This window comes from Simochromis diagramma, unplaced genomic scaffold, assembly GCF_900408965.1.
Source record: "Simochromis diagramma unplaced genomic scaffold, fSimDia1.1 OVJJ01000602.1, whole genome shotgun sequence".
Classification (NCBI taxonomy): domain Eukaryota; kingdom Metazoa; phylum Chordata; class Actinopteri; order Cichliformes; family Cichlidae; genus Simochromis; species Simochromis diagramma.
In genome coordinates, this window is record NW_024387040.1 from 8541113 (window position 1) to 8554446 (window position 13334).

Below are 13334 nucleotides of genomic sequence, written 5' to 3' on the forward strand. Positions count from 1 at the left end.
AAACTTTATTTGTTAAGTTTAAGCACACCGACAGTGTTAAGCGCACATTTTACGCACGGAGATAATCACTGTGCCTTTGAAACAAAATCAACCATTATCCACATTTAGACGTCCGGATATTATTTACGGCGATTACAATGTTTTATATGCGAAATGAGAGCGAAATGTGCACTTGCATGTGTATATGCGAGAACTGGCAAGTTGGAGAAAACGCATCTGTCAGCGTTGGAGGGGTTCCCGAAACGTCACATCCAAGGACGCTGGAAGGAGCTGGTTTAGATGTGTGCGCTACAGAGACGGAGCAATCCGCAGTGCCTTCACTGATCTCCAAACCAAAGATCATCACTACTGATTACAACCTGAAGGGATACTGCAGGATTTAAAATATCTCAGCCATGAAGCGCGGACTCCTACTTATCCATTTGTTAATGGTTTTCCCTCTCATCACTGGCTCACCTTTTCAGTACAGCATGTTTCAGGGAAACGCATATTCTGGCGCCGAAACGAGACAAAGAAACAAGTAAGTAAACTGGACATCAGTTATTGAACTCATGACTGCAAGTCAGTGAAGTACTCTTTCTTTTCTGTGCGTAACTTTGCATTTAATTGTTCGTGCATACGCACGCGGGCTTTTGCTGCACACCAGGAGTGATTAACAAGTGATTTTGTACAGAAACTGGTGCGCCTACGTTGTGCACAAGAACGTGAGCTGCGCTGTAGTGGGAGGCACTGAGAGCTTCGTACAGCCGGAGGTTTTACCGTGTCCACCGGAGCTGCCAAACTGTGCGCAACAAGTGATGTAAGTTCCCAGAAGTGCTGGATATTAGGTGGAGGGCGGCAAATTCTTTGCTTTTGTCAGTTTTTTCTTCTTCTTTTTTTTTTTTTTGTCTATTTATTTTGTTATATGAAGCAATACTTTTGTTACTGTCTTACAATAGGCAATCAGGGGATACTATGAATGGGTTTATTTGTTTCTTTGGGTGTTTTTAACTGTTGATAAAAAAATAAAAATAAATAAGAAAGCAAAACGTAAGCAAAATATCAGAATTAGCAAGAAAAAATTTCCCATCCAGCCTTCACTGGTCATAGAAAGGCAGACATGGGCTGGCATTTCTCTGACTTCCCCTTTGTTTTGCTTTACTGTTTATTGAGCAACCAATACACCAGTGACATGTAGTTAATCATGGGTGACAGAAACAGCAGTTTTCGTGAGTGGAACTGGTGGGAACTGAGTCCTGCCAACTGCATGATTAATGAAACGAGCAGACCGGGGTTTGTCTAGTCTTAATTAGCAAAAAGTTTACTTTGTATTGCTGAGAAGAAGAATAGCAAGAAATCTTATTTGTCTGAATATGTTTCTAGTAGATTTTTGCAATATTACTTTATACTAAAGTCTTATGTTCCCAGATATCAAACACACTTTAGACCGACGTACAAGATTGCCTACAAGACTGTCACAGAGCTGGCGTGGAGGTGCTGCCCGAGGTACCAGGGCCATGACTGCATGGAGTTGAAGGACACCAAGCCAGTCCAAACAGAGCGTTTGCCTCAAGCTCCTGCTGCCTCTGGACATTTTCCAGCCCCATATGGTGAAAGACTTGTCTGTAACATAAGAAAGTCTTGCATTAAAATATACAAAATAAAATGAAACAGTTTAAAATGCTTTGCTAACCATCTCTCTTCAATTTTATTGCTCCAATTCCAAAACCATGAACAGATGGCCAGAGTAACCATCCGCAGGGAGGGCAGGGGCAATTTGGAGGTCAAACAGGTCACAGAACACAACATGGTCAAAGAGAATCTCAAAGCTCCCAACACCTGGAGGAGGAAGTGCAGCGACTATCACAGATGGTTCTGGACATGCAAGCAAGAATGACAGACCTGTCCTCGAACCTGAGAGTGGATTTCCAGGAGGATGCCAGTAAAATGCTGGCTACACTGCTGAATAACGTCAGACAGCCTGCCAGTGCACAGGGTGCAGGGACCGAAACCATTCAGGTACAAGGCTTCTCTTTTGACCACAGCGCAACACCAATGGAGGATGTCATGAACAAGATTAACCGGGTCACAGATGATCTTGAGTCCAAGCGCAATACCTTGGATGAGCTGCTGGGTCGCGTCAACCATCATGATGGACAAATTCGTCTATTAATGGATGCCCAGACCCCTCTGTCCACGGCTTCTTCTGCTCCTTCTATAGATGATGCAGACCTGCGGGCCTACCTGGACGATAAAATCAGCGCCCTGAGAGATGAGCTGATGGAGGGAATGGATATTAAAATGGCAGATTTGAAGAACTCTTGTGATTATAAAATTCTGTCAGTTCAGGAACATTGTGAAGGACAGGAAGCCAACTACCTCAGTCTGGCTGAGCTCATGGATTCAAAGGAAACTGACCTCCGCAATGAGATCCAAGACCTTAAAACCAAGCTGTCTGTTCCGGGGAATGAAAAGCAAGTATCTGACTCTGTTCTGGCTCAGCTGGAACACTTTGAAATTCGTTTGAACACCACAGAGAAGTCTTTAATTGCACTGAGCCACTTTGTAGAGGAGAAGTTGAGAAAAGAAAGGGAAGAAGTTGTCAAAGACCTGAGGGAAACTATGGACAATAAACTGTCCTCCATGGAGGACAGACTCTCAGCTCTGTTGATTAAAACAACCTCCAACTCCCCATCTGGTGGTGAGCCAGAGAGTCCTGACGTTCAGCAGAGAGACACGAACACTCTAAAGGACTCCGTTCAGAATCTGGAGAATAGACTCGATCTTTTGAACCAAAAGTGCTCAAAAGAGTGCACAGATCATTTAACTGTTGTTGAAAACCTCAAGCAAGACTTCCACAGTTTCACAAACTCTGTAGATGCTATGGAGACTAATCTGATAGTCCAGAAAAGTGCCATCACAGCTTTGGAGGGGCAACTCCTCAACTACAGCAATATCATTGAGAATGTAAAGGGTGAATTAAGCTACCTTAAAGGCGGTGAGAACCAGCAGTCTCAGACTCTCAAACGCTTTAACTCTAGCTGGGATCAGGTTAAAATGGAAACTGAACAGGAGGCCAGGGATCTTTTGGTGCTCCACAGAGCCCAGCACCAGAAACTAAGAGAGCGACTAGATGAGCTGGGCAGGGAGGTGGAAGCCGAGGCCGATCAATGCAGGGAAAAGGCACAAGATGTAGAGAAGGAGATTGCCGACATGGGCAGTCGTATTGTTAATGTGGAGAATTTATGCAGCAAGCTAGATCCTATCTCCCGTAATCTCCAGAGCATCAAAGAGGGGCTGAACATGCACGTCACTGGTTTGTGGAATTGTGTGAATCAGCTGAACGGCACAGTAAGAGCTCATGCACAAGACATTGGAGGACTGAGGGGAATCTGTGAGACTCTCGAAAAACACATTATAAATATGGAGAGAGACCTCCAGCCTGGTAATGAAGGTAAGATGCCTGTGCTGTAATCCAAACACACTTTTCATTGCCTTAAAGTATGACTGATTCAATTCTTCTTATTTTAAATATTTGATTCCTCCAGCAAAAAAACACACCCTGCACCAGTCAGTGGATTCCACATTATCGCTAGTTTTACATGCTTGCATTAGTCAGTCTTTTGGACATTACTGGATCCAGTTTGGCCTAAAGTAGAAATACTGAACAAGCAAGCAGCTTTGAAATGTGGAAAATAGGCTCAATTTGTAACAGTTTGTCATTGCTATTATGCTGACCTTTAAATAATATTCAAGTTGTTATTTATTAGTGAAAAAAAAATTGTGGAAGGTGGGGGCAAATTTCTTTTTTTAATCATTATTCTGAAATGGTGCATGCCACAAAAAGACTGAGCCACAGCTTTAAATGGAAAACCATCCAGATTCTCTGGGTTAACCCTTGTGTTGTCCTGGGGTTATTTTTGACCCCAGGATGTATGGACATTACAAGGGTTGATTTTATTAATTATGCACGGACACTTCAGTGGTCGAAGCCTGAGATGGCAATGAAACAGCTACACTTAATTTCAGCCTTTTTAGCTTGATTACTAACCTGGAGCTCATTTGTTTATCCCGGACTGACTGTATACCAGAGAATCTGTACCACTGGAGTGTGTTTCAGTCTGCGAGTGAGGGGAAGTTGGATTTTCATTTGACCGTGTTCTCAGTTAAAGCAGGCGGGCCTGATTGAAGACACATGGTTCATTTAATAGACCCCACTTGTGTTGAGCAATGCTTTGGCATAAAGAAATATTACTCACCAGGCTTATTTGTGCATCCAAGTGTGCATTTATTTGTATCTGTGTGTTTGCCCATAAACTCTGTACCTGTGTGTATTTAAATCTTTGGGTGTGTTGTGGTTTTATTGCATTAAGTTAGAACATCAGGATGGTCTTGTTCACTTAATATTTGGTGCTGCGTGGTTTGTTGGGCTTTGTTGCTGTGAACATGTTTGAGAGTATAGATTTTCATATTGGTGCATATGTTGCATACTTTTTGCCTGAGTCTGCTCATTAATGGCACCTATGAGACTGAGCTGGACTTGACTGACTCTGACAGTTTCAATTATGAACTAGAAGCACGCCCATAACGTTTACGAGCTGGGACTTCTCCTCTGGGACCAGAAGGTCCCGGTTTACAAGGAGGTGATGCAGCAAAAATATTCTTGGCCAGAATATAAATGTAGGTCATCTGGAATAAAGCAGCACTAGTTCTTGTTCTGGGTCCACTCCAAGTCAAACCAGAGGTTTTGTATCTGATTTATAGTAAACTCTCGCGTGCCAATTTTCAATTTTTTTTCACCAAATAGTCTCTAACGACTGAAAATGTTGTCACTCCACCTCGTGGTTTGTGTTGTAATATGTCATTGGGAAGTTGGAATGTTGTTCATGATTTCCACTCAAAGAGACATTAGAGGCCACTTTGTGCTTGGCTCTCAGTTTGTGTTTGCTCTGTGAGCTACCTTGTACTGCCTCGCACTGCTTATCTGAAGAGCATGGAAAATGCTCTGTCATAGAGACACACAGATTACCAAGGCCCTCTCGGGTACTGCTCTTTCGTTCGCAGCCAAGAGCATCAGCGTGTGCAGATTAAGTGCTGCTCGCAGTCTTTGCAGTGCTGTTACTTTTCTTTTTGCTTCTTACTCGTCAATCCCATTTATGGAGTTCTCACATTTTTAACTACATGGTTGAGCTCATTTCCTGTTGAAATAAACACACAACGCTGAGAGCTCCTCTGAGGTCCCACAGGCCATCTGTCAAGATGTTTACCATGATTGTCATACAAGTTGTGAACCTTAAAAAGAAAGAGCTGTAATGTGTCATTTCTTCACTGCATACTAACCATGACATGGATGCTGTCCATTCAACAGTGAGCTCCATATTTCTCAAGGGAGTCCATTGCACTTTTTCTTATCTCTTCAAAGCTGAGTAGCCACTAAGGATCAAAGTAAGTGTTTGCTCTAGTTATAAGTTTATATGACAGTGATTACAAATAAAAACTTTGCATTCCCCTTTTTGGAAAATTTTCCCCTTATTTTTATTACAGTTGACTCTTGGGTTTAGTTTTTAACTAAAATAATTTTGACTTGATTGTTGCTAAATTCAGCTTACAAAAGCCCTGAAGACTGCAAGCTAGTAATCACGCATATAAACACTGCATGATTGTAATTATTTAACGAACCTGGCTTTACAAATGTTGTCTCAAGCGATGCAGCTTCATTGGATGTTAGGAAAAATGAATGTAAATATACGTTTTTGTTTAGGAGAGATTTAACTCGCAGTTATGAGCTGTTGTTTGCTCCTTTTAGAGCTCTGCATTTTATCTGTGCGTCACGTGCCCATCCTCTCCGTTCTCTCATTAACCGAATATATTTAGTAGATACGTGTCAGCATTCACAGTGCTGTGCAAATGTCTTGGGCTCCGCTTCATTTCTTCTTATTTTGCCTCCAATCAACCAGACCTGATTGTAATTTTTAAAGAGTTGTTAAGGAATAGTTCTCAAGGCTTTCTGGAGTTTTTTTGATGGCCATTGGGTGCTTTTTCAATCATTTTCAATCCAGTCCTTGTACCTCAACGTTTTCAGAGAAACATAGGTTTGTTTGGGTTTTTTTAGCCGTCCAATTCAAGTTGATCCAATACTGTTCCTTCAAGCCTCATCAGAAATGGTCTCAGTGCAAGGATGGCTGTCAAGAAGCCACTGACAGCCATCCTTCCGTTCTTAAGGAAGTGAACTCGGGAGCTGAGGTATGCCAAAGAACTGGACTGAAAATCAGTCGCAACAGGTTTTATGGAATGATGATTCCAAGTGGTTGTTAGCTTGTACAGATGCGGTCAGAAAAGAAGAAGACACTGTAAAACGTGGTGGATGCGCTGTCATGGTTTGGCGCTGCATTTCAGCCTTTGGTGTTGGGGATCTGCTCCAAATTAATGGAATAATGAACACAGAAAAACACAGTTTGAACCACCGTGCAATATCAAATAGATTAAAGGTGGTAATAACAAACATAGCCTTTAAAGCTCAATGTTAAAGTTGGAATTGTACAAACACTGTTTTTGCCTTATATACTGTATTGCCATGTATGTCTGCATATTTAAACATACCCATTTCCCCATAATCCCTTGCGTTAAAACACATCCTTTTCATGTCTTTGACAAGGAGAGCTGAGATTCTTAAAGTACAGCTCTATTATGGAAACCTCTTGAGATTAGAAAGCATGCTTTCCTGATTGTGACAAGGCTTGTGGTTGGTGCTTGTAGTTTAATGACCTGTTAGAGATAAGGCACACACACACTCTGGTCAGCGGTCAAATATGATAACCCCATGAACCAAAAACAAGATGGGACCTGTAGAAAAGCCCCCAAGAAAAACACAGTCCGCACTGTTTGTGTGCTGCTGTCTGTGGCTACTCATGTATGCTTCATTGTTCTGGTGGAGGAGGTGTGACATTATTTCCGACAGAAATGTTGTGCAACAACCCTTTTTTTTGGGTACTTTAAGCATGAAATTCTTAGGCTGGATTTATTGATTTCTAAATCATATCCTTAAGGGCTTAATGTGTTTTTGGTGAGTCATAAAGTCAATATGCACCAGATTGCAGTTATTACAATGCGGTATGTAATGTGGAAAGTGGCAGTTCTTGTGACACAAGGGGCTGTTGAAGCCTGGATCAGGCGGTTAAGGGAATAACAGCAGAGGGAGGATTTCCCATGCTGCTTTGGTGGAGGAATGAAAATCTGTGGTGGATGGTAGATCAAGCTGCATTTGTTTACAGCTAATCTCTTTCATCAGGACAAGCATTTTCGTGTGCAGGCATACATCCTTTGTTCGGGTCTTTTATCCTTGTAACACTGCGTCTGAAAACGCTTTACAGTCCCTCAGATCAAACATGACTCTCCAGAGAATCTACCTCGCCCTGTACGAGGAGCGACAAGACCAAGAAACACAGACCAGTGAAACAGTGCACACTCACAGACACACACCCCCTGTGCTGTTTTACTGCCACGGGCTGGTCTCTCTGCACATGTTGCGTTTAACAAGCAGATTTCTCTGGCTTCTGCAGTGAACGATCCTTTTCCCCGGGGTGAGGGGATAAGCTGTGTGGCGATTGAACATGTGGCCGTATCTTGGTATGCTGCTGGTATGTCTTTTATGTGCTGGTTTTCCTTTTTGGTAGAGCAACTTAGATGTTGTAGACCAAAGAGTAACAATAATGAGTAATGTGCCTGAAGCTGGAAAGATCACTAGATGATAAACACCAACGGTTCACCTCACCTGTAGGTTAGTGAATGCACCAAGATGTGTGGTCTTGGTAAATGATGGATAATGGGGTATTAGTCTGTTTTTTTTCTTTTTTTCTCTGCTAATGTCTTTAATAACAAGCTCAGATAATCACTCGCTGCTAGCCTGTTAATGAGGGTTCAGCAGTAGCCGTACTTTAATCATGAAAACAACTGCAGGTTTCTTGGAAGTCAAAAAACTGAATAAACAATGTTTAACATTTCTATGGACTGCCAGGCATTACTGCTGGAAACACACTTTAGTGTTGCTTAATGTGAAACCCATATGGTGGAAGCACAACCAGGAGCATCTTACCGTGTACTTTCAATATGCTTTATAAAGTTTACTGCCATCCAAACTCCTGATCTCTGCACTCAGCCATTGGCAACTATCGAAAAAAGGGTTGGCGTACTCACCCTGTGAACTCTATTTACATTATACATGCTTCCCATAGGCAAAAAGAGATATATTAGAGAGAGATATTAGAGAGCACAGCATAAATTGTATTGCTATGCTTTATCAGCTTCATCTGAAGCCAGATGACACACACCAATTAGTTAAACAGCAGGCATGTCTTCTTGCTTCAGATAAAACCGAGGTTATGTGTGGTCATGTGTGGGATTTCTGTTTAATTGTTTTTATAAAGTTTGCTTTCTTCTGAATCACCTACTGTTCTTTCAGGTGTGCAGACATTTCTCATTAGGCACTCAAACACTTAAGCTTTCTTCCAGTAAGCACCAGTACCAGAAATATAGTTGAGAGGTTCAGTTCAATAACTCAGATTTGTTGGTACAACATGTAGCTGACAGCTGGCAGCACTGGCCTGCCACTCAGAGCACCCACGCCCTTAATCGTGCAACTTTTACCCTCATAGTTAAGCAGTTGCGTTTTACAAAAATACGCCCTGCCTTCAGTTGTCACGAGCAAGAAAATTAGCAATAACAAAGCCATTTTCTCTTTTGTACCAGATTATAAATATATTTCCTTCTGTGGTAAAGTTGGACATTTTAACATGGGAATCTAAAAGCACTGCTTCCAAAAAAAAACTGACACCAGCACAGCACCACAGCATTGCTTGGCCCAAAGTTGAAACTGCTGTTCTCAGTGGCTTTGGGAGGGGGTACTACAAAAATTACGCTGATGATTTGCAGTTGCAGCCTACAGATTCCACCCATCATGACTTTCTTCCCTCGTAAAGTATCCCAACTTTTGCTACATAAGGCTAAGTAACGATTGGTTCTCTAAACCTACCAAAAACTTGGCAATTGACTTGCTTATGGAGTCGGCCTCAAGTGTAGATACTGCAGTTTTGGCACTTTGTGTTGGATTAGTTTTTAGGCCCAGAAATTGCCACTTCATCAGTGTGCAGGATTGCTTATTATGCATCAGTCACATTTCTGTATTTCATGTGCCTGTACATATAGCAGTAGATGTAGCTTTTATATTAGATGGTATAAAAATTATACCATCTGAAAATTATAACCGGTTTTATATCAGGAGGTGTTAATCATCTTATTATAGCAGATTTCTGTTCACAGACATGCTCTACTCACTGGACACTTTATTAGGAACACCTGTTTATCTGATCGATCCAACTATCTAATCACACTGGACCAACTCATTGTTTTTAGGCATGCAGGCATGATGAAGATTGCCTGCTGAAGTTCAAACCCAGCATCAGAATGTGTCTCTGAATGGGATGGTTGTAGGTGCCAGACAGGCTCGTCTGAATATTTCAGAAACTGCTGATCTGCTCTCTAAGACTTAAAGAAAATGGTCAGAAAAAGAAAAAACTTAGCAGCAGTTCTCTGGGTGAAAGTGTCTTGTTGATGTCAGAGGTCAGAGGAGAGTAGCCAGAGTGCTTCAAGCTGACAGGAAGGAAATAATAACTCAAATAACCACTCATTACAACGAAGGTATGCAGAAGAGCATCTCTGAATATACAAGACATTGATTCTTGAAGCAGATGTGCTACAGAAGCAGAAGACCACTCTGGCTGCTACTTCTGTCAGATAAGAACAGGAAGCTGAAGCTACAGTTGACACAGGCTCAACAAAACTGGAACAGTGTTTTCCGATCTGATGAATCTCCATTTCTGCTGCAGCATTCTGATGTTAGGGTCATAATCTTGCATAAACAGCATGAACCATCCTGCCTTATAGCTACAGTGCAGGTTGGTGATGGTGGTGTAATGGTGAACCTCTCCATCCCTTTATGAATACACGGTGTCCATCTTCTGATGTCTGCTTTCAGGAGGATAAAACAACATCAAATCCCAAAGCGATTTCTTGAACATGACAAGGAGTTCTAGGCACACAAATGCCCTCCACAGTCACCAGATGTCAACCCAGCAGAGCACATTTGGGATGTCCTGAAACAGGAAATTCACATCATGGATGTGCAGCTGGCAAATCTGCAGCAACTGCTCAGTGCTGTCATGTTTAACAAGGACCAAAATCTGAGGAAAGATACCAGCACCTTGCTTAAAATGTGCCATGAAGAATTAAGGTGTTTCTTAAGATAAAGTAGCATCAAATGTAATATTAGAAAGATGACTGCAAGAATGTGCCACTGAGTTATAGGCATGATGTTTAACAAATCAGCTGGTTGTGTATCGTCTCTTAAAGCATCTGCCCTCCAGACATGTGTTTTTCACCGACCTTTAGCCTTTTCCCAACCCTCACTCCATATCTATTCTATTCAGGTGCTCCGGTTAGAGTGTTTGACACAAGACAGCCCCAGGGGTCAAGTAAAGGGCCCAAGGTATTTGCTGGCCCCATGAATACCTCACTCTCGGAGCTGCCTGTGATGGAAACCGGAGAGGCGGGACCCCCCGGAGAGATGACTTCATCCAAGTTGCCCAAAGGAACAGATGGGATCATGATGCCTGTTCAGGGTTTTGCTGGAGCTCCAGGTGGAGACACAACCACAACCGTACATGCAGTACACAACATTGTTTCGCGCAACTTATGTTTTTGTTTTATTTCGTAGCATCCCCACAAAAACCCACCGACATCCTCCAGACCAGAACTCATGTGAGCTCAGGTAAGTGTTCCTTTTTAAATGTCCTGCATTACAGCCGAGCGCATGAAGAGTGAATGAAGCTGTTTTTATTTGATCAACAGATGTGAGCATGCCTCTCAGACCCCCTCCTCTGAAACGTGTCATGGCTTCAGGTCAGACTTTGATTATTCAAATTCCTGCCTCTGCTATCGTCATGTTTGGCAGCCTGTGATGTTTCCTTTCCTGTATTCAGGGGAGAAAGTGTCATTCTCAGCTGGTCTGACTCTTCCACCGTTTCAAGGAGTTGTCGGTATCATCCGATTCAACGAGGTGCTGGTCAATGATGGTGGACATTACGACCCTCAGACAGGTATCTGTTATTTTAGTCTTACCCCACATTTTCCTCTGCATTTATAAATCAGTTGTTTTTTTGTTTGTTGATTTCAATTTTTCATTGATAAATTGTTTAAGCTCAAACTATAAATGACCCAATTGCACCAGAGACACTTTAAATAATTAGACTAGATTAAAATCTTATGAAGTTGCTGAAAATAATCTTGGTGCTACAGGAAAAGCCAAGATTATTAGCCTGAATCCTCTGGAGCTCAGTAACTTTACAAAATTTAAAGCAAATCAATCAAATAGTTGCATAAATATTGCAGTTTGTGCCACTGTGTTTGGTAAGAATCTCAACTAACTGCATCGTTATGTGTTCTCAGGCATCTTCACAGCTCCGATGGATGGCCGTTATCTGGTGACCGCTGTGCTGACACCCGAGCAAGGGGAGAAGGTTGACGCAGTCCTATTTGTGTCTAGTCGCAGCATCCAGAGGCTGAACTCTGCTGGTTTCATGTCTGGCGTCACAGCTCTGCATTCACACGAACTCTGTAACTGCACCAGTTCAACATCAGCGAGCCTGATTCTTTCACTGAGGCGAGGAGACCAAGTACGACTCGTCTTAAAAGCTGGAAAGCTCGCCGTCTCAGCCTCATCTGAGGTCGTGTCATCTTTCAGCGCTGCGCTTCTCTACCCCAGCACATCAAAGCGGTAGTTCCTCTGCTTTCAGAGACAACCGACGCCTTAGAGTGAAGTATGGTGCACATTACTGATGACATACTAGAGCTCATTGTGATGTTATAGCTATAATATAATTTGATCTCCAAATAACTGAGATGATTTCACTTCATGAGTATTAATATATAGTTTACACTGCAGTGTTTTTATTGTAAAATTTTAACATAGTTCTCAAATATTTGCTTGAGCATGCAAGTGTGTAGCAGTGGAAGTTTCCTCACATTCACAGAGTAATCAAGTAAACCACTAAGTTACTTTTTTCTACTCTTAGCATCCCCCACGACTTTGAGGTAACAGAGACACACATGCTAAATGTATAAAATAAGTCTCGATCATCCTTTAAATAAAGTCTCTTTTATTAATGCATCATCCAACATGTTTTAACTGTTTCAGTCCTATACATACTTTAAATATACTACTATGCATTAGTTATGTACAGTCATTCTTTGTGCTCGCGCTGTTACATCAACACAAATCCACACAAAGTAATCACAGCGATCTACAGAAAAGAACTCAAAGCAGCAGAAACTTTCCTTACTCTAAATGGAAAATTACCTTAAAACTAAAAAAAACAAAACAAAAAAAAAAAAAAAAAAAAAACTGTGTTCTCTTCACACAAAGTGTATTACTTTCATAGAAAGAGTGCAACAAATTTTACTGACAGTAACGTCTGCCAAAACATCAGTAAAACATTAAAAATGAAGTGAAAATAATAAAATGATTTTCTAGTAGCAGCATTTTTTAAAATTACAGTAATACAGTTAAACCCAAGCAAATCATTTCACAATTTTCTTCTTAGCATATTAATGCAAAATCCTTCAGCTTTTTAAAACTACACATTAAATAAGATTGTTATAAACAAAATAAGGCGGCAAAAGGATGCTTACACAGCCGTTCTGCAAACACCACTAAAATTTGCAAATATAACTCCATGACTCACCCGTACAAAATATTCAAATCATACCCAGTTTACATTTGTGATTTCCCTTCACATGTAGTCTTCTTGGGTTTGCTAAACTACTTCCAGCATTGCTGATGGTTTCACAACACTGTTGTCCTTTTCATTTGTACTTTTGTGCCTTCAATGTGCCCTAAATGTGCTCCAGTTTGTCAAAAATACTAAGTCTTTAACGTAAAATTTTCATTCTCAGGAAAAACTTGCAATGTGGTCAGAATCGGTTGTGTTGGTTTAGCTAAAATCTGCTGCGTGCCAGCACACAACGGTGCTTCACAGTCCACAGTGACAGTCTGATCCCAAGGAAAGAAAATCAAGGTACAAAATACAATAACAACATGGGGAAAAAAAAAAAAAAAAAAGTCTCGTACCCAGACACAGAGCTCTTACACCACTGACGACCATCAACACCGAAGTTTTGGTTAAACTTGTAAAACACAAAAGTGTAAATAGTCAAAAAAAGTGTGAAATAAAACGGCAGCAGTGCTGGAAGTAGACCAGAGGTGCACAAGGAGACGACCTTGAATGGGAAATTGTCCAAATTTA

At 41.4% G+C, this 13334-nt stretch overlaps 1 protein-coding gene across 1 annotated transcript; it reads left to right on the plus strand.

Annotated features, from left to right (window-relative positions):
- Nucleotides 1-53: 53 nt before the first annotated feature.
- On the plus strand, nt 54-13166 carry LOC120741345 (EMILIN-2-like). The gene is made up of 9 exons (XM_040044183.1): nt 54-520; nt 674-799; nt 1408-1589; nt 1718-3433; nt 10461-10670; nt 10748-10801; nt 10882-10932; nt 11013-11129; nt 11479-13166. The coding sequence occupies exons 1-9, from the start codon at nt 396-398 to the stop codon at nt 11808-11810; spliced, it is 2913 nt and encodes a 970-aa protein (XP_039900117.1). The 5' UTR covers nt 54-395; the 3' UTR covers nt 11811-13166.
- Nucleotides 13167-13334: the final 168 nt, after the last annotated feature.

Excerpts from the sequence above, each read along its gene's own strand:
- LOC120741345 (XM_040044183.1), top strand. The coding sequence starts at position 396 with ATGAAGCGCGGACTCCTACTTATCCATTTGTTAATGGTTTTCCCTCTC. Across the intron at positions 521-673 it reads GAAACGAGACAAAGAAACAA|AAACTGGTGCGCCTACGTTG; the intron begins GTAAGTAAACTG and ends GATTTTGTACAG. Across the intron at positions 10,671-10,747 it reads GGGTTTTGCTGGAGCTCCAG|CATCCCCACAAAAACCCACC; the intron begins GTGGAGACACAA and ends TTTATTTCGTAG.